General features: G+C 22.5%; 10 protein-coding genes across 10 annotated transcripts; 6 read left to right on the forward strand and 4 right to left on the reverse strand.

Annotated features, from left to right (window-relative positions):
• The first annotated feature begins 2081 nt into the window (after positions 1-2081).
• Positions 2082-2701, forward strand: DICPUDRAFT_98460 (uncharacterized protein). The gene is made up of 2 exons (XM_003289638.1): positions 2082-2310; positions 2389-2701. The coding sequence occupies exons 1-2, from the start codon at positions 2138-2140 to the stop codon at positions 2663-2665; spliced, it is 450 nt and encodes a 149-aa protein (XP_003289686.1). The 5' UTR covers positions 2082-2137; the 3' UTR covers positions 2666-2701.
• A 444-nt stretch (positions 2702-3145) lies between these two features.
• Positions 3146-3779, forward strand: DICPUDRAFT_80458 (uncharacterized protein; the record flags this gene model as incomplete). The annotated part of the gene is made up of 2 exons (XM_003289639.1): positions 3146-3307; positions 3399-3779. The coding sequence occupies 2 exons, from the start codon at positions 3146-3148 to the stop codon at positions 3777-3779; spliced, it is 543 nt and encodes a 180-aa protein (XP_003289687.1).
• A 444-nt stretch (positions 3780-4223) lies between these two features.
• DICPUDRAFT_80459 (uncharacterized protein) lies at positions 4224-4685 on the forward strand (the record flags this gene model as incomplete). The annotated part of the gene is made up of 1 exon (XM_003289640.1): positions 4224-4685. The coding sequence occupies one exon, from the start codon at positions 4224-4226 to the stop codon at positions 4683-4685; it is 462 nt and encodes a 153-aa protein (XP_003289688.1).
• Positions 4686-5160: 475 nt separating this feature from the next.
• Positions 5161-7627, forward strand: DICPUDRAFT_94966 (uncharacterized protein; the record flags this gene model as incomplete). Its single annotated transcript, XM_003289641.1, has 6 exons — positions 5161-5400; positions 5512-5565; positions 5862-6393; positions 6466-6782; positions 6841-7206; positions 7272-7627. The coding sequence occupies 6 exons, from the start codon at positions 5161-5163 to the stop codon at positions 7554-7556; spliced, it is 1794 nt and encodes a 597-aa protein (XP_003289689.1). The 3' UTR covers positions 7557-7627.
• A 40-nt stretch (positions 7628-7667) lies between these two features.
• Positions 7668-8421, reverse strand: DICPUDRAFT_56277 (uncharacterized protein; the record flags this gene model as incomplete). Its single annotated transcript, XM_003289654.1, has 4 exons — positions 7668-7806; positions 7877-7956; positions 8028-8288; positions 8362-8421. Coding segments are annotated over 4 exons (477 nt in total), but the record flags the coding sequence as incomplete, so codon positions are not given.
• Positions 8422-8762: 341 nt separating this feature from the next.
• Positions 8763-9471, reverse strand: DICPUDRAFT_154090 (uncharacterized protein; the record flags this gene model as incomplete). Its single annotated transcript, XM_003289655.1, has 2 exons — positions 8763-9168; positions 9236-9471. The coding sequence occupies 2 exons, from the start codon at positions 9469-9471 to the stop codon at positions 8763-8765; spliced, it is 642 nt and encodes a 213-aa protein (XP_003289703.1).
• A 530-nt stretch (positions 9472-10001) lies between these two features.
• On the forward strand, positions 10002-10356 carry DICPUDRAFT_154091 (uncharacterized protein; the record flags this gene model as incomplete). The annotated part of the gene is made up of 2 exons (XM_003289642.1): positions 10002-10014; positions 10088-10356. The coding sequence occupies 2 exons, from the start codon at positions 10002-10004 to the stop codon at positions 10354-10356; spliced, it is 282 nt and encodes a 93-aa protein (XP_003289690.1).
• Positions 10357-10538: 182 nt separating this feature from the next.
• DICPUDRAFT_154092 (uncharacterized protein) lies at positions 10539-11591 on the reverse strand (the record flags this gene model as incomplete). The annotated part of the gene is made up of 1 exon (XM_003289656.1): positions 10539-11591. The coding sequence occupies one exon, from the start codon at positions 11589-11591 to the stop codon at positions 10539-10541; it is 1053 nt and encodes a 350-aa protein (XP_003289704.1).
• A 1276-nt stretch (positions 11592-12867) lies between these two features.
• Positions 12868-18639, reverse strand: DICPUDRAFT_154093 (uncharacterized protein; the record flags this gene model as incomplete). The annotated part of the gene is made up of 3 exons (XM_003289657.1): positions 12868-14687; positions 15654-18091; positions 18368-18639. The coding sequence occupies 3 exons, from the start codon at positions 18637-18639 to the stop codon at positions 12868-12870; spliced, it is 4530 nt and encodes a 1509-aa protein (XP_003289705.1).
• Positions 18640-19582: 943 nt separating this feature from the next.
• Positions 19583-20578, forward strand: DICPUDRAFT_154094 (uncharacterized protein; the record flags this gene model as incomplete). The annotated part of the gene is made up of 2 exons (XM_003289643.1): positions 19583-19828; positions 19898-20578. 2 exons carry the CDS (start codon positions 19583-19585, stop codon positions 20576-20578), a joined length of 927 nt encoding a protein of 308 aa, XP_003289691.1.
• Positions 20579-20885: the final 307 nt, after the last annotated feature.

Here is a 20885-nt window from a genome sequence, read left to right on the forward strand (position 1 = left end):
CACGTACATACACCCATACCCATTTTTTAAACACATAATAGGAAAAACATACTGTTTTTTTTCCAACCATTTTGGTTCTAACTTGTCTTGGGTATTTTTTTTTGTACAAAAATCATAAATTAAAAAAAAAAAAAAAAAAAAATAATTATAAATAAATAACTACACATTTAATTATAAAAAAAAATTAAATAAAGTTACCAAAAAAAAAAATAAAAAAATAAAATAATTATAAAAAATAATCTTTTTCTTTTTTCTTTTTTTTCTTTTATTGAGTTATTAGTATTTTTTTATAAATCAATTTCCTTTTTTTTTTTTTCTATTTAAAATATACCTTAATATTATTCTAAACTAATCCATTTTTCTATTGTTTCTTATCTTTGCACCCTATTATCTTTGGTTATTATTTAATAACTTTGAATTTTCATCTTTATTTAAAATATTTTATTTTATTTTGTGCAAAGAAAAAAAAATAAATAAAAAAATAAATGGAAGAAAAAGAAAAAAATAAAAGATAAAAAATTTGAATAATTAATTAAAAACAAAGAAAAATTCATAAAAAAAAAAACGAATGGAAAAAAAAGACCAACCAATCAGTTTAGGATTAGAGTACCCAATCATTTTTGTAAATTCACAATGATCACCTCTTTACTCTATATATAACATTTTTTAGTTTTTATTTTTTTAAAAATGTTCTATAATTTTTAAGAAAAATATTAACAAAATAAAAAAATTAAAAAATACTTGTATTTTTAGTGAGTTTATTAATACACTATATAAACCAATTATATTTTAAACTGCACACGAATGATGATGTTAAAATTTCCTTTTAAATTTAATCCATAAAACTCCACAAAAAAAAAAAAAAAAAAATATAAATGATGAGGTATTACAGTGCACTATAATTACCAACACACTACAGAAAAAAAATCAATAAATAAATTATTATATTTTTAGAAGGTATTAAAAATAAATCTAATTATAAAATTATCTTAATGAATAAATCATTTTCTAAATCCAAAGAAATTTCGATATGAAATATTTTTTTTTTTTTTTTTTTGATTTTTTTTTTTATTGTTTTTTATTTTTTACATTTTTTTAATTTATTATGCCCATAAGACATACTGTTTTTTATCAAAATTCGACTAAATCTATTATTTGCCCATGCGCATTCATAAAAAAAAAAAAAAGAAAAGGTTTATAAAAAAATGTCATTGAAAAACAATAATATTATAAATCTCCATATTTTTTTTGAAGGAATTCATTTAACATCAAAAAAAAAAAAAAAAAAAAAAAAAAAAAAACTTGGGTCAGTGCTCTTTTTGTAAGATTATACTCGCATATATTGTAAATTAATAACGCAAAGACACACATTCAAATTCTAAAAAACACAGATATAGGAGCTGTTTCATTTACAACTTTATTTTTATTATTATTTTTATTATTTTTGTTATTTTATCTTTTTTCATTTAAAATTTTTAATGTTTTTTTTTTATTTTTTTAATAAAAGATTAAACAGAAATCAAAATATTATAATATATAGATACTTTATTAAAAATATCATTAGAATTTTTTTTTAATTTTTTAATTTTTTTTTTAAAAATTATTTAATTTTTTATTGTGTGGTCAATTATTTAACAGTGTGGTTTTTCTTATTTCTTTAAATATTTTATTTTATTTTTCGTAGTATTTTATTTTTTCAATGGGGGTGTGTTGAAGTGGTAAAGGTGTGGGGAAGAGTATACAATAAATAAAAAATGGAAATAAAGTGTGGGTATTTAAATTAACTCATCCCGGATATATAGATGGTAAATGTGTTTATCATTACATTTATTGACCTATATTCTATGGTTATACCAGTAGAGATTTTTATTTCAAATGCAAATGATTTTATTATTATAAACTGATATATATAAAATATAAAATTTAACCATTTATATTAAATGAAAAGGAAATTTTTTAAAGAATAGTTTTAATTTAATTATAATTTTAATTTTTCATTAAATTTTTTTTTAAAATAATGGATAAATTTAAATTTTTTTTTTCTTTTTTTTTATTCATTCCCAATATTTATTTATTTATTTATTTATTACATTATACATTCATTTTTTAAATAATAGCAAACAACAAATTATAAAAAATGAGAGTTTTCTTAACATTAGTTTTAGTATTAGCCCTTATTTCATGTGCATTTGGTCAAAATCTTTTCCAAGTTAGTGGTGACAAATGTGGTAGTAATGCACCAGACAATACAATTAGACTTGACGATTGTCACGGTATGTGTGACTCACGTTTTAAAATTGTAGCTAGAAAGTAAGTATTTATTTATTATATTTTAAAAAAAAAAAAATTAAATATTAATAAATTTTTTATTATTTTTTATTTAAAAAGTAATGCTACATATGGTGGTTTCATTTTCACCGAATATGATAATAGTAACTGTAATTCAGATAGAGCTACTTATTCAGTTGAATTTGTTTGTCCAAAAACATTAAACACTACTGCCAGAAAATATGCCATTGCTGGTAAATACAATGTTTTCTGTTTCATTGACCAAACCGCCTCAGTTCAACCAACTGAAACCCCACAAGGTAACTCTGCCACCACAGTTGCTCTTTCAGCTGGTGCCGTCCTTGCTTCATTAGTTGCTGTATTTGCTGCTTTATAAATAAACTTTTAATTATTTTATAATAAAATATTTATTAAAAAAAAAAACAACAATTAATGCTTCTGTTATCATTTTCTATTATTCATTTTTATGCAAAAAAATATAAAATTGAATAGAAATAAAAAAAAAGTTGTTGGAGGTGCAAACCCTCTTATATAATATATACAAGTATTTTGAACATTGAATGTTTAATGTGGGTTTATTATAGTTTTTATATCAAAATCTACATCCCCCAAAATTTTCAAAACCCCCAAAAAAAAAATAAAAAACACACCATATTAAAAAACTTTTAAAATAGAAAATAAAACATGTGTGTTAAATATATTATAATATTTCTTAAAATGATCGGAATTGACCTATAGTTCTATTAATATTTAAAAACAAACCTGTTAAAAAAATTATAAAATAAAAAAAAAAGAAAAGAGTTTTTTATTATTCATCTAAACATTCATTAACATTGTACTTTATAGTTTTTAAAAAATGAAATTTGTATATAGTTTTTTATTTTTAATTTGTATTTCAATAATTACTGTCAGGTCTCAAGAGGACCATAAATTTAACTATTTTCAAGTTAAAAGTGATTTAGACCCAGAGTATTGTAGAACCCATGAAGAGGGTGACTATGCATTAGTAGAGGCAATGGTATGCCACCCTGGTTGTCAAGGTTACATTAAAATAAAACCCACATATTTTTTAAATGAATATTTATTTCAATTTACCGAATCGGATCAAGGTAAATGTGAAGATAACACTAAAAAGAATTATTCCTTTAAATGCATGGACCCATCCAATGATTTTATCAAAATCATTGGATCTGATTTCAGTGTATTATGTAGTACCCAATAAAAACATAACTACACCAACACCATCAGAAACACCCACAATAACAGAAACACCATCTAATACACCATCGGTAACACCTAATGAAACTACCACACCAAAACCAACAATATCAAACACACCAACACAATCATTATCACCATCTCCTACACCAAAGCCAACAGAAACCACATCTAACAATCCAACCGAATCACCAGCCGGTAATGGTTCACTTAAACTTTCAATTTCTTTATCATCTCTATTAGTATTTTTAATAATTTCAATTTTATTATAAAAAATTTTATTTTTAAAAAAAATTTATTCCAAAATTAAAAAAAAAAAAAAAAAAAAAAAAATTTTTTTATAAAAATATAAAATCAAACTATATATATACTTTATCTATTTATTTATATTCCCCTTTATATTTTATTTGCTTTTTTTAATATATTTTCGATTTTTATATAAGGAAAAAAAATATGTATTTCTCTTTTTTCTTTTTAAAAATAATTATTTTTTTAATTTTTTAAATTTTTACCCCACTACCACTATTAGATATACTTGATTTATATACCTAAATTATATAAAATATAAAACAATTAGTATATAATAAATTTATATTTTTTTTAAATTAAAATAAATATATAATAAAAAAAACTATAAATATTTACTTGAGAAAAAAAAAAATTATTATGTTTTTTGTATATAATTATTTAATAAAAATAACTAAATAAATAATAAAATGAAATTTTTAATTAGTTTGTTGGTTTTAATTATCAGTTTATCATCAATGATTAATTCGCAAAATAGTGGTGATATTTACGAAAGTGCATATAGATTTAGAATCAATGGGGGACAGTGTGGTGAAACTGTGGTCGAATTTAGTCCATATGGTGGTTGTCAGTTAGGGTGTCCAATCGGCGTTGGTTATTTAAATTTTAGACAAACAAGTAACAATTCTTTTGTAGCAACTCGTTATACTAATTCAGGATGTTCTGCTCAACCAACAACACCATTATCTTTTAATTTTACTTGTACAAAAAACAATGAAATAATTGACATTCCAGAAACAGATATCCAAGTTAATTGTTATGCCCCATCTTTATCCATGCCAGATCCAGTTCAAGAAGATTCTTCGACATCATCTACCATTTATGTTAGTTTTATCCTTTTAATAATTGGATTTATCGCTTCATTATTATAAATTAATATAATATAAAAATAAAAATAATAAATATAATAATTTATTACCATTTAAAAAATCATTATTATAATATCAATTTTTTTTAAATATACCCCAGATATAATCACATTAATTGTTTTATAAATAAAAAAACATCTGTATCTATTAAATTTTAATATAATTTTTTTTTTTTTTTTTTTTATAACCCCACAATGAATTCTCATTATAATAAAATATATTAGATTCATGTTAATTATTCATTATTATAATAATTATTCAATTATAATAATTGTAAAATTTTTTTTTTTTCTATAATTCTATTTATAACAAAGTTTTATTTTTTCAAATAATAACTTAAAATGAAAAAATACCAAATAATAAAAAAATAAATTTATAAATATTATTTTTTTTTTTTAATTATTTATTTTTCTTTTATATATTTAATTTTTTTAAATTTATTTCAATATATATTTTAAATATTCATAAAAACTATAAAATGGAATCACTAAATATAGGCTCAGTCGATAATGGTTTATTATATAGATTAAATAGATATGATTCAAATGATATAGAAAAGCATTGTAAACCAATTGACAATTTAGGTTCATTACAAGTCCAAGGAAGATTTTTAAAAGAAAAAAATATTTACTGTTATAATATTACAATTTATGTTTTGTTTGAAAAAGGACACGAAAAACATTTAATTGGCGACAAAGATAATTTGTGTAAAGAATTAGTTAGGTAAGATTATTTTATTATTTTTATTATTTTTATAAATTATTAATTTTTTATTCAATTTTTTTATTTAGAATGAACCCTGATTTTCAATTTGGGGAACTAGAAATAGATGATATTCTATTTGGGTCATGCAATATTACCCTTCAATCATTTTTATCATCAGGTTATTATATGAAACCACACATCGGCCCATCTTATTTTTATTTTTATTCACCACCACAATAAAAAAAAAAGATTTTCAACAAAAAAAATACAACTATTTATGTAAATTTATTAAAAATAAAAAAATAGAGAAATCTCTTTTAAATTTGATTAAAAAAAGTTTATTATATTTTTTTTTAAAATTTTTTTTAAAATTTTTTTTATTTTTATAAAAAATTAAATTAAATTAATTTTTTAATACTTTTTTTTAATATATTTCTAATTTTTTTAAAATTTTTTTTATATAAAAAAATGAAGTTTTATTTTATTTTATACATAATAATATTTATTGTTTCAATAAACGGACATGATGTACCCAATCATAAACATGATCATGTTCATCACCCATTTTTCGAATTTGATCACGAGCACTGTCATGATCATATTAATCATTTAACAAATAAAGAAAACATTAAGATAGCAATTATAGGATCAGGTATCGGAGGATCATCATGCTCGTATTATATTAATCAGGAATTAAAAAATCATAACAAAGATATAGATTACACAATAACAAATTATGAACGTGAAAAAGTAGGTGGAAGAACTAGAAATTTAGATATCCATGGAGATTATACAGAATTGGGTGGAAGTGTGGTGCATCCATTAAATGAAAATGTTATCAAATTAGTCAATGATTTAGGGCTAAAATTTAGAAGAGCCAATGAAACTGATGGTACTCTTATAATTTGGAATGGAAGTGACTATACTTTTTCAGAACACCCAATAAAAATATTTAATCAATTAAAAATGCTATACAACTATTACTGGTCACCTATTAAGTTTAGAAGTAAGTATAAAATAAATATATTCAATTTATAATTGTTATACTAATTGTTTTGATTTATTTTTTATTACATAGATGGCAGAGATGAAGTCGTAGATAAATTTTTAAAGGGTTATAACATCAGTGAACCTTTCAAAACTGTAGAAGAATTTTATAACAGATTGGGATTATTGAATGTAACCAAATTAACAGCAAAACAATATTTTGTTGATAAATTAGGAATCTCTAAAGATTTTGTAGAAAATATACTCTCAGCAGGTATGAGGGTAAACTATAATCAAGATTATGATTCATTATCTGCATTTGCTGCATTCATTGGTTTGGTTGGAACAGAAAATGGTTTACTAGCAGTGGACGGTGGTAACTATAAACTATCAGAAGCATTATTAAAGGTAAATAATCTTTAAAAAAAACAGCATAAATCCAAACCTAACATTTTGTTTTTTATAGTCATCATCATCAAATATTATAGATGAAGAGGTTTTAGAAATAGAAAAGGTAGTCGAAGATGAAAAAGACAAAAAATACTTTTATATTGTAAAGTCTAAAGATTCAAATGGAAATATAAATACTAAAGAATATGATATTGTCGTTATTTCAACACCCTTTGAATTTACAAATATTAAACTTAAAGGTTTCTCAAAAGATATAGAAAGTGTTCCAAAGAAAAAATATAAAAAAGTTCATGTTCACATGTTAGCTGCTGATTCTATTAACTCTACTTTCTTCAATCATCCAAATGACACAACTATTAACTGTGTTTTAACAGCATATAACAAAACACTACCATTCTTTAGTTTATGTCAAAACACAAGGGTATTAAAATAACTTATAATTATTTACAATTGAAATACATATGTATTAATAAATTTTTTTTTTAGGGTAAATTAAATGATGGAAGAACTGTGTTTAAAATTTTTGCACCATCCAAATTAGAAGATGACTATCTCAATAAAGTTTTGGTTAAGCCTGAATTGTTGCATTACCATGTTTGGAGAGCATACCCAGTTCTTAACCCAGTAGAGCAATTCCCATCAATTATTATGGACAATGGTTTGTTTTACAATAGTGCATTTGAACATTCAATTTCCACTATAGAGACCACGACCATTGCAAGTAAAAACACTGCTAGATTAATTTCAAATTTATTATCATCCAAAAAGTAATTTCTTTAAATTAATTTACATGTAAATTATAAAATAAATAAATAGGTTTCTAAAAAACATATTATAGTTTTAAAAAATTATTTTTATTGTTTAAAATTTATTTACATTTGTGTGATGTTTTGTATATGTAAAGTTTGTTTGTTGTGTTGGGAGTGATAGGTTTGAAATGGCTGATTATTCAATTTGTTTTTCAGCGTCATATTTTATAGCTTGTTGTTTTATTTTATTTGTGTAAGTGGTTTTATTTTTTCTAAATATAAATAGTTGGTTAGTAGAAATATTTTTGGTTTTATTTAATGGTCATATTATATTATATTTACCTCCAAAGATTTATAGCTTCACTATTAGCGGCACTATCGGGGTTTGGGGATTCTAGTAAATCATAAATACCTGTCAAAATCTAAATAGTATAATATTTTGGTTAGTTTTTCTTTTCTTTTCTCTCTTTTTAGTTATTTGATAAACACAAACATTTTTAATTGAAATTGAAGGTTTCCAATCATCACCAATAATACTTAGGCAAATTTGGCCATTATCAAAAACATTTATGTGAAAGAACCCTTTATCGAAAAAACAAAGTGGTGCTTTTAGTGGGTAATCTTCTTTAAAGTGTAAATATACTGTATATAAACCGCCTTCCCATGGTGTACCAGGTTTACCTGGAATACCACATTTCCATTTAAATAGATTTAATGATTCATCTGCATTTGTTTCTGGTCTAGCATAGAAACCCTATTTTAAATGTAATGTTAATTTTAAGATCATGTTTATCCTATTAAATATATTTGATTGTACTTATACATACTGGTGGGTGATCTTTTCTCCAAGCTTTTCTTTCTTCGACCAATCTTGTTTGTGCTATACTCTTTTTTTTTTTTTAAATAAATAGTAAAATTAAGTTAATATTTATATGTTTTATATAAGGATAAAAATATATGAATTTACCATCTTCTTAAATTTGGGGTAAATGAAAAAAAATAAAAAAAATAAAATAAAATAAATTAAAAAAAAAAAAATTGAATAAATGAGAAAAATTTTAAAAAATAAAAAAAAAAAAAAAAATAAATATAAAAATAGAAACGATAATCACTATAATTATAGTCGTTTATTTTAATTTAAAATATTAAATTTTTATTTACTTATAATTAATATAAATTTATATTAATTTTATCTTTAGGTTTTTGGGGTATTAATTATTTATTTTTTTTATTCATCATTTTCTTCGTCTCTTTCTCTATATCTATTTTTATTTGGTGTATTACTATTATTATTATTGTCTCTTTGTTTTTTGAATGAATCGCCATCATCGTTGTCACGCGATCTTTTACCAGAGAATTGTTGTGGTTGCATTGTTTGAAGAATTTGTTGTTGGTATGTAATGTCAACATCGTTATATTGTTCCATTTCAAATAATCTTTGTTTACCATAGCCACCTCTGCCTGGATCATAATCGGTTCTATATTCATCTCTAACTTGACCACCACTTAAACCACGACCATATTGTCTACCTTCACGGAAACCATAATCCCAATCACAACGAATCAATCTTTCGTCTAATTTGCTACCATTAATATATTTTATACAATCTGCTGCATCTTCTTTTGAATAATATCTTTATAAATAAATGAAACATTAGTATTTTGGAGGTTGAGGGTTGAATGTGATCATGGATTACTTACTCTACAAAACAAAAACCACATGGAGTTTTTTGATTTCTATCTAAACCCATAATAATTCTTTTAATTTCACCGCATTTTGAAAATAATTCATATAGCTGTTCCTCGGTTGTATAAAAAGATAAATAACCAACATAGATAGTGGATGATTTTTCTATAGCTTTCTTAAATTCGTCTTGTGTTAATCCTGATTTCTTGTCATAATAAAATGGTGCTGGGGTTGTGTATAATTCGGCCATTTTGTTTATTTAATAATATATTATTATATTATACTGGTATTACTATTTTATTTTTAAACTTTTTTTTAAATATACATGTATGTGTGTCTATGTGGTTTATTGATTGTATTATTCGATTAATAAAAGTTTTAGTTGTTTGAAATAATAATTATTATTTAAAATAAAAATAAAAAATTTAAAAAAAATTCAAAATTTTTTTTTTTTTTTTCAATTTTTTTCAATTTTTTTTTTTCATTTTTAATTAATTTTTTTTATTAAAATTTTATCAAGCATTATTTCTTTTTTTGTATTTTTATTATAATTTGTATCATAAATTTACAATAATAAATAAATATCCATCACACAAAATGTTTACATAAATTCTTTAAATGGATTATAGATCAACTAATTAGAGTTAATAGGTTAGTGAATACACCTTTTTAATTATTTAAAATTAATATTTTTTTAAATAATGAAAAAAAAAAAAGTATAAATAAATTTTTTTTCAATAATAAATTCATTAATTTTCATTTAATTCAAATCAAATTAAAATGACTTTATTAGGTAAATATATAAAAAAATAGTTATATAGGAAAAAAAATTTATTTATGCTAATCTCCTTTTAAAAACTATATAGATATTATAACAAAGATTGGTAATCCTTCAAGCTCTACTTTAGTATCCACTGTTAGTTACTCTGGTTCCAACGACTTTGGCTCCGATGAAATATCCTGGGATGGTGGTGGTAGTGGCTGGAGGGGCGGTGGTGGCGGTAGTGGCTGGAGGGGCGGTAGTGGCTGGAGGGGTGGTAGTGGCTGGAGGGGCGGTAGTGGCTGGAGAAGCGGTGGCGGTAGTGGCTGGAGAAGCGGTGGCGGTGGCGGTGGCGGCAGCTGGGGTCATTGGTAATTCTCTAATTAGTATACACCACTTTATATCTTTTGCTCTTTTACTTTTATTTCCAATCAAATAAAATCTTGTTAAAATAAATATTATTACTTTATCATTTATATACAAAGAAAATAGGTTTTTTTTTTTATTTTGTGATAATGCATTTTAATTTTTTATTTATTTTTTTTTTTTTTTTTTTTTTAAATTGCAAAATAAGTGTAGGATCCTGGTAAGTTGTTTTGCCAGTAGTTTGGAATAACAAAACCAGCAGACCATGCCCAATTATAACCTGCTTCGGTAAAGCTAATAGAATTGTTTTCAATTTCAATGGAGATAATATCTAATTTACTTTGTGGAATGAGGAATGGGTTATAGTTAAAGTTTGGAAGGGTGGTAGTTCCTCTTAAATATGGAAGGATGTCGCAATAGTTGGTGTCGAGGTTAACTTGGCATATTTGGGTATCATTTTGGACAATATAGATGTTACCAATGTGGTCAGTATAAATTTGAGTAATTAAACTAACTTCATAAAATAATTTGATATTATAGACTTCTAATGGAGATAAGCTTGAGCTGGATTCACCGGTTTCAGTACCATTTAAATTGCAGACAATAATGGTTGCGACGTATTCAGGATTGCTAGTGCTTTTATAAACTACTATTAAATTGCCGCCATCAATACTTATAGCACCGACTGGACCAAAAGAAGTGTCAAAATCTTGGGTGTTTTCAATGAAAAATTCAGCACTTGGAAGAGTTTTATAGGATGGAAGACTACTATAAAAGAATAAATCGATTAATTTAATACCATTGCTATTGTTATTTGGATCAATTAAATAGATGTGGTTTGGTTGTGAAATAATATAGTTTTGGTAACCACTTTCAATATTTAAAGCACCTGATGAATAGGTAATTCCATTTGTTATTGTTTGTTGACCGGTAGTTACATTAACACTAACTAAGTTGAAGGTTTGAGTTGTTTGGCCTGGAGTATTTGATGCGCACAATATGGTGACAAAATCATTTGTAGAGTCGAGGTATGTAATAGCTTGGATTGAAAGATTTGATGGTAATTGGATGGTTTTTTCTAACAAAAGATTATTTCCAAATTTTGGGGTTACAATTAAATTCAACTTAGAAGCGTCACTTCCATGGGTGGTAAGAGCATATAAATCGGAATCTTCTCTTTGACAATAGCATATATTTGTTAAAAATAATATGATAAAGGTTGTATATATTATTATTTTATTCATTATTTTTTAATATATATTTTATTTTTATTTTTTAATAAATTTTTTTATTTGTTTATTTGTTTATTTGTTTTTAGAATATTGTTTATAAATGAATAAATCCTAAAAATTTTGCATTCTATTTATATTTAAAAAAAAATTCGAAATTGCGACCAACAAAAAAAAAAAAATAATTAAAAAAAAGAATCTGGATTTTTTAATTTTTTTTTTATTCCATCAGTAAAAATTAAAAAAATGGAATGTATGGAATATATTATCCTATAAATAAAAAAATATATAGAATTTCTCTATTTTTTTTTTTTGTAAAAATAATAAAATAAAGTGATATGATTTCCCTATTTTTGTTCTATTGGTTTTTAATTCAATTTTATATTTAAAAAAAATATTCCATTGTATGGAATAAAATTAAAAAAAAAGAAGAATCTGACAGATTGGTATTAAAGATTATTTAAATAATATTATAGATATTTTTTATATATTTATTTAAAGGTTATTATTTTTAAGGTGGTAAAAAGTCGATTTTTAATGCATAAAATTTTGTTTTATTGGAGTGGTTTTCTATTTTGTGGTTCAGTTGCGTATTCTTTGACATTCCTATTTTTAAAAAAGATTACTATGATTATAATTAGAGAAAATAATAATAATAATAATAAAAAAAAAAAAAAAAAAAAAATATTCTAAATTGATTAATAATTTAAAAAAGAAATATTTTATTGCAATAAGATAAGAAATAAAAAAATTCCATTGTATTCATATAGGATAAAAATAATAATAATATTTAAAACATTGGCATACTACGCTTAAAAAAAATTTTAATATTTGATATTTTACTTACATTACTTATATTAATATAAAATTTGTATTATGGTTGGATGGCATTGAAATAATGAGCTGCCATATTTTTTTTAGATATTTACCCAATAATAAAAATTTCATTTTTCACATAAAATTTTTGAAAAAATTTTTTTAAAAAACGAAAAAAAAAAAAAAAAAAAAAAAAAAATGAAATTTTTATGTTAATATTCATTTATTATCTTATATATTAATTTAATTAAAATCAATGTAGAAGTGTTTATAGAAAATTTTTTTGTTAAATTTATTTTTATTTATTTTTAAATTTACTTTGCCAAAGTAAATATTATATAAACAAATAATAATTTTTATACGTTATTAAAGTATGCTAAAACTAAATTCGAAAAAATAAATATTTATTTTAGTTTGTTCATTAAATTTAAATGTTTGCTGCACAATGGTTGGATATGAAATTTTATTTTATTTTTTAAACGAATATTATTTTATATTCTTTAATCCATTGGTTTGTTAAAAGTAAATGTTCAAATAATTTTCTTTCTTTTTTTGGATTATCAATATTTAATTTGTTTTTTATGATTTGATAAATTGGTTCAGGTTTAATAAATTGATGAATTGGTGATTTTGAATCATTTAATACAAGCTCCATTTGATCACATAAATGATAAAAGAAATTAATATCACAGGATTGAGGATATGCACTTTTTCTACGATATTGAACTTCTTTTGGTAAAAGATTACCAATTGAGCGACGAAGTATTCCCTTTTCAATATTATCCAATGATTTTATTTCAAAAGGAATATTCCAACAATATTCAACTAAATCTTGGTCACCAAAAGGAACACGTACTTCAATTGAATTTGACATACTGCATCTATCTTTTCTTTCTAATAAATAATGGCCATAGTATTTAATGAAAAAGTAAGATAATATTCTTTGTTTTCTTTGAAATTGGTTTTCTTCATCTAAATTATCATCCATCAAATATGGAACTTGATTTAATAATTCACTAAATTTTCTATCTTTAAAATTTTTATAATCTAATTTTTCTAAAAATTCATCTTTTAAATAGAGATTATAATCATTATATAATTCTACACCGACTAATGTTGGAATAGTATCGTTTGATATTACTTTTTCATCATGAAACCAACTATATCCAGAGAATACTTCATCTGATAGTTCACCTGATAAAATTACTTTACAATTACTTCTATCTTTTTTAATTTCTTTAAATAATTGAATCATTGAAGTATCAACATTACCATAACTTGGATAATCAAAACATTTGAGTGGGTTATAAACATTTACATCATATAAATTATTTTTTGAATTAATAATTACCGTTTTATGGTTAGTTGAGCAATCTGTTGCAACTAATTTAGAAAATGGTTCATCTACATCTCTACGTAAATAATCCTGTTTAAAATCAGATTCTTCATTTTCAAAGGATAATGAAAATGTATTTAGTTTTGAATTGGGACGAATATCTTTTGATGTAATAGCAACAATTAAACTTGAATCAAGTCCACCCGATAATAAAAATCCAATTGGTTCATCTGAAACTAATTGTTTTTCAACACTTTGTTTGAATAATTTTAAAACTTTAATTGTTGTTTCTCCAAGATTATCCGTATGTTTAAAGCTTTTTAAATTCCAATATTCTTTTATATTCATTTTAAAATTTGAATACTCTTGAAATATAGAAAGTGATGAGGATTTAATATTATCTTTTTCATTTTGGATTTTTTCAAAAGTAATATAATTTCCAGCAGGTACACTCTTTATATCTCTATAAATACAATGATCTGGTGATTTAATGGGTCCCATTGTAAATAAATTATTTAAACCTTCATTATCAACATATGGCTTAACTGATGGATGTGTTAATAATACTTTAATTTCAGAACCAAATACAATTGTATTACCATCATCAGGAATAATAGTATAGTATAATGGTTTTACACCCATACGATCTCTTGCTAAAAATAAAGATGATTTTCTTTCATCATAAATTGCAAATGCAAATACTCCATTAAATTTTGATAAACATTCTTCTCCCCATTCAATATATGATAAAAGTACAACCTCTGTGTCAGATCTTGTTTTAAATTGGTAACCAAGTTTTTCCAATTCAATTTTTAATTCTTTAAAATTATATAACTCACCATTATATGTTAATATTACTGAAAATGAAAATTGATTATCATGATCATTATCACCATCTTTTTTATAAATCATTGGTTGTTTGCCACCTTCTAAATCTATAATTGCTAATCTTCTATGTGCTTTATATAAAATAATAATTTTTAATATATTAATTTAAAATTCTTTGGAACAATAATAATAAAATTTTAAATTTAATATATTACCAACTAAAGCATGTTTTGAAAAATAAAAACCCTCTCCATCAGGTCCTCTATGGATTATAGAATCATTCATTTTTTTTAAAATTTCATTTTGATTCTTATTATTTATATTAATTGACCAATTAACTATACCACTAATACCACACATATTTTTATTTATATAAAAATAAATTTTAATTTATAAATAAACAAAAACAATTCTATATTTATATTGTTTTTTAATTTTAATATTTTTTAAATTATAAAAGATTAAAAATTTTTTTTAATTTTTATTTTTCAGTTTTTATCTTTTTTTTCATTTTCTAAATTAATATAAAAAAAGTTTTAAATTAGTAATAAATCTTTACTTTAAAAATTTGGGAATCTGTATACCTAAAAAACATTATTTTTTAAAATAATAAAAAACACTAAACCATTCATTAAAATTTTATTTTATTTTTTTCTTCTGTTAATTTAAAATAACTAGATAATATATTATTATAGTATCAAGATTTAATAACATTAGTTTTATAAATCCTTTACAAATTGTTTAATATATTATTATTATATTCTTAGAGATCAATTAATAATATATTTTGGTGGTTTTAAATTATTTAATAAATATGGGGTTATATTTGTATTTTAATTATTTATAAAAATGGGGTTGTTATTTAGTATTTTAAAATTTAGGATAAATAAAACAATATAGGGTGAAAATATAGACATTAACACAGGGAAAACCTTTATTCTAAATAAAATTTAAATGAAAAAATTAAAAAGACAATATAATTGTTAAAAAAAGAAAAGTATTTATTTTGTGGATCACAAAGTTCACAATACAATTTGATTTATAAAACAATAGAAATGACTTAAGTTGCAATAAAATTTTTGAATATCACTACAAACAAAAATTTATTGTTTTTATTTTATCAGTTATTATATAATAATCCAAATATATTTTTAATTGATCAGAATATTTGTTTAATAAATAGTTTGCAATACTATTGTGAGAGTAGTCATTGTATAATATGGAACCAAACCAATCGACAATGTTTGCATTTGAACAATAATATTTTTGATAGAGTTCCCTAACCGAATGATTTTGTTTTATTTCCGATACCTCTTCATATAATATATAAATACTTTGATCTGGTTTGTCTCCATAAGTATTTAATATATCTTCTAATTGTATAAATGATTCTATATCAAATGTATGAATCATTAATTTTAATTGCTTTGTGGTAAAACTGTTATAGTCTTTTTTAGTTGGAGTTGGATTTGCTTTTTTATATTCTAAATATTTTTTGAATAGATTTATAAATAAATTGATTCTTGGAGGATCGTGTTCTAAAAGTATCGATAGTTTTGATAGAGGTGCTTTGCTAAAACCTGCTTGGTTGACAATAGCGGTAATTGTTGAATCTATAAACTCAAGTTTGTCAACATTATCATTTTGATTAAAGAAATAGTCAAATGTTAAGATATCTGGATCAAATTGAAAAGAGTATAGTATAGTATAGAATTCTTCATATCCTTGGATGCATATATCCACTATAAAAGAAGATGCCATTGGTGACAGCACCTTTAGATAAAAATAAGAGTAATCTAATCCATGTTCCAGTTCTGCGAAATTGGTTATTAATTGATGTGCTTCTATGATTTGATCTTTTTTTATATCCCCAATTCGAATTACTTGATTAAATAAATATTGTAATGCTGGCGATAAAACATCCTTTGATATTTTATAATTGTTGAAATTTGTAATAAATAATTGAATTAATTTAATTACAATTTCATATTCATAGTATGAGTATAGAGATGAATTTAGCGAGTTATCACATAATGTTACAGTGCATATTTGGTCGCTGCAATTGTCTATAAGATATTGAATTGCATGTAGATCCCCTGACTCGACAAGCCTTATAAACAACCATACTATTTCATTTGTTGATGCTCTTAAAATAACTGATATTTTCGATGAATCTATGATATGAGAATAACGTTGAGGTGCTTCAAATTTTTTTAATTCATTATCTATAAATTCTATACTTCCATTGGGTCCAAATCTAAACCTTTTTTCAAAAAAATCCACAAATAATTGGGTGTTATCATTAAAATTTGACATTATTAAATCATCTACAAACGATTTTAAGTTATTGTTTGAACGCAAAATGTGAATCTTCTTTTCTTTTACATTTGAATCTAAAATATTCATCATTGTTGATTCGAATTTGTATCTTGCATATTCTAATAATTCCAATGCCTCAAAGTGAATGTAATTTTTGTTTAATTTGATATTTAGATTATCTTTAGTGCATGGACTACAGCCACCATTTTTATTTGCTAACCAATCTATCGTCGATCTATCTTTAATGCGTGTGTATACCTCAATGTCATAAATTGATGATATTACTGGATCCCATTCCGCAGGAAATGCATCTCTTGATATCATTCGGTTGTTAGTGTTGGTGAAGATATTATTTAAAAATTCACTATATATCTCTTTTGTATTTGCATTTAATATTAGTTTTGATAGTTTTTTATCTAATACCCCAATTGAAATCAAATTCTGTTCTGTGTAGTTTCTTATAAATTTCATAACTTCATCTTTTGAATACCCATGGTTCTGTTCGTATAATTTAATCATATATTTATTATATGCATTTTTTTCACAATAATTGAATTTGTTAGAATCGATTTTATTTCCTTTCTTTAAAAGTAAATTGAGTACTTTATTATTAAATGTGTTAGTTATATAAATTAATAAAAGGTTGTCAACTTGATCTAGATGTATATGTTCTATTGGTTCTGAATATTTTTTTATGTATATTGCATGTAAAACAAGTGATTGTGTCTCTTGAACTAATAATTTAAAAAGTTTTTTAATTGATGCCTCTTTATTGTTGGATAGGGTAATATGATTTATTTTAATTTGAATCGATAGTGGAATGGTTTTATTGTTTTTTATATCGCAATTGAATTGTTGAACATAATCCTCGAATTTTAAACTATTAAAGTACAAATGGAAATATACTAAGATTGATTCGATTGATGTTGGCTCATTAGAAGAGTGGGGTGAAGAAATTAGACAGTCATCAAAATCATGATGGTAATATGTTTGAAATTGAAAATTGTTTAATAATGTGTATCTTAAAGATGTTGAAATGTAATTCTTTAAAAAAACATTGATTAAAGTTTTTTTATTATATCCATAGGGGTCTATTTTTACTTTAGATGAAGGATAATTGATCAAAAATTCGGCATTTTTTTCTTTTGTAATTTCTGGTAAAATTAAACACTTTTCTTTATACGAAATTGAAAATGGAACACCATCATTATAAACTCTATATAAATCTATAATAATCTTCAATACCTCCACCCATGCCCCATTTATGAAAACCATATTTATTTTTTCTAATACATATTTTTTAAATTGTTCAGATTCTAGTTGAATATTAATATTGATTACCTCGATTATTTTTATCCTATTATCCTCATAAAAAATTGATGTCGAGTCATTGAATATTTCCTTTAATATCACACCCCCACAATACCCAGTTTTTAAAAGTAATGTATATATTTCTTTAAATAGTTCAATGTTTTCTATTTCCAATAAATACTCTTCTATATAATCACTTTCAATGTAAAAAAGTTTTTCTTTTGCTATTATTTTATATTTTAAAAATTGATAGTTTTTATTTCTTAACATTGATTTTATTGATGTGATATTTTTAAATTTTTTACTTTTCAAACAACATTTGCTATTTAAAATTTTTTTTAATAAAAATCTATTGTTAAAAACTTTCCAAAATGATAGTTCATGATTAGATTGAATTATACCATAACTATTATTTCTATTGCTATTATCATTACAATTGTTATTTGTTTGCATTGTTTATTATTTTTATGTAAAAAATGCATTTTTTAAAGAAAAAAAAATTGGTTGTTTTAAAAATAAAATATCAGCAAAAAAATAATATTGGTGGAAAAAAAAAAGAAAAAAAAAAATATTTGAAAAAAATTTATGGGTTTTATAGGAAAAAAAAAGCAAAATTAAATAAAATCAGAAAAAAAAAATAAAATAATTATATATGAAATATTTAAGGAAAATTTAAAATCATTAAGATGTTTTAATATTATGATATAGTCAATATAATTATTCACATGAAATATCATTTATATAAAAAAGAGGTTAAAAAAAATAAATAAGTATTTTATTAATAATGATTAGTTTCATTATTTATATTTTATCATAAAAAAAAAAAAGGGTCGATATAAAAGAGCCCAATGGTTTATTTATTCATATTTTTTTCTTTTTCATTTGGGTTCCATTATATATTTTTTTGAATTCTAACCTACAAAAAATCTTTTCTTTCAATAATTATTTTTTCAATTCTTTCAACAAAAAAAAAAAAAAATTACAAAAAAAAAAAAAATTTTAATTTTTTTGTTTAAAAAAAATATCACTGGTTTTTGATTTTTCGAAACCGGTTTTGATATTTGCAAAAAAAAAGAAAAAATCTAAAAAAAATACATTCTTAAATATTATTAGAATCTTTCGAATTCTGGTGGAAAGGTTTTTAATTGAAACAAGAAACAATTTGGTTCAAAAAAAAAAAAAATAAATAATATATTTGGAAAATTTAAAGGAATAATGTGATGTTAAAGATTTATTTTTAAACTCTGGTACTAAATTATTAAGATTATTTAAAAAGAAAATTACCTTTAATTTTTTATTTATTTATTTTTTCTATATTTTTTTTTTTTATTTCTTTATAAATTAAAAAAAAAATTTTCAAAATTATTTTAAAATAAAAATACATATATATAAAGATATGAGATTTATATTGCTTTTATTATCAGTTATTTTATTAAAATTCGTTTCTGCATCTGTACCAGCATATGGTATTTGGAATGGTGAAGAAAATGATGTTATTATTGGGAAATTAGATTATTCAGATTCACCAAGTTATTCAAAAATATTTTCATTGGAAAATAGTACTTTAGTTAGTTCAAACGACAACCCACTTTCAACTATTAATAGATTAACCAATACAATATATTTCATTACTAAAAATGATGTAGGTATTAATTTATAATTTATAAATAATTTTAAAAAAATTTACTAATTTCTATTTTTATATTAATAGGCTAATCAAGATTCATTATATTTATATTCATTTGATTTTGAAAGCAATCAAGTTCAAATGGTTTTAGAATATTTATCAAGTGACCTTCAAATCCATGCTATTGAATCAGCACAAACTACCAATGATCTTGATTTATTAATTGTTTATAAATCTAAAATCTATCAAAGTCAAAACTATTTTGTTGGCAGTCTCAGCATTCAATATGGTGTTCCAGCTCTCTATGGTCCAGTTACAGGTAACTTTTTATCAGCTACTTTTAATACCGATTCACAAACCATTGATGTATTTTCAGCATCATTAAACTCAAACAGTTTATTCATTACATCTTATGCCCTCTTTGGATCTTCAAAAGCCACACAATTAAAATCAAGCTCTAATGTAAAATCTGGTTCACTTTTAACCTATTCATCAAGTTTATCATCACTCTTCTCTATTGCTAATGTTAATAGCAAACCAAGTATTATTAATATTAAAGATGGTGAAATTTCAGTATTAGATTGGATGAATAATAATAATCCAAAACAAGTCCAACAATACTCCTCCATGGTTTTTAAATATTCCTCTGCTTACCTTTCAGTTACTTATTCAGATGGAACTTTTGGACTTCATGTTTTAAATAATTATGGTTTAATTGCTACAATCCAAACTCCATTCTTATTAAATAACTATTGGTTTATTTAAAAAAAAAAATTAAATAAAGATTACACCTAAAATAGTAACTCAATTTTTTTTTTAAAAGAATATTAATATTGTCGTTTAAACTTTAGTTATTTCTTTATCAATTTTTTTAATAAAATTTATTGCAATATTTCAAGACAGGCACATTATATAAATTATATTTTAATGAGCATAAAATAATAATATTTTTTTTTTTATTTAAATTTTTGATTCTTTTATATAAATACATATAAATATCTTTTGGAATTGATGTTAATTACTGTACAATTATTGTCTTTTTTGATAGTTTAAAGAGTTGATTTAAAATTAT

This window comes from Dictyostelium purpureum (assembly GCF_000190715.1).
Source record: "Dictyostelium purpureum unplaced genomic scaffold DICPUscaffold_186, whole genome shotgun sequence".
NCBI classification, from domain to species: domain Eukaryota; phylum Evosea; class Eumycetozoa; order Dictyosteliales; family Dictyosteliaceae; genus Dictyostelium; species Dictyostelium purpureum.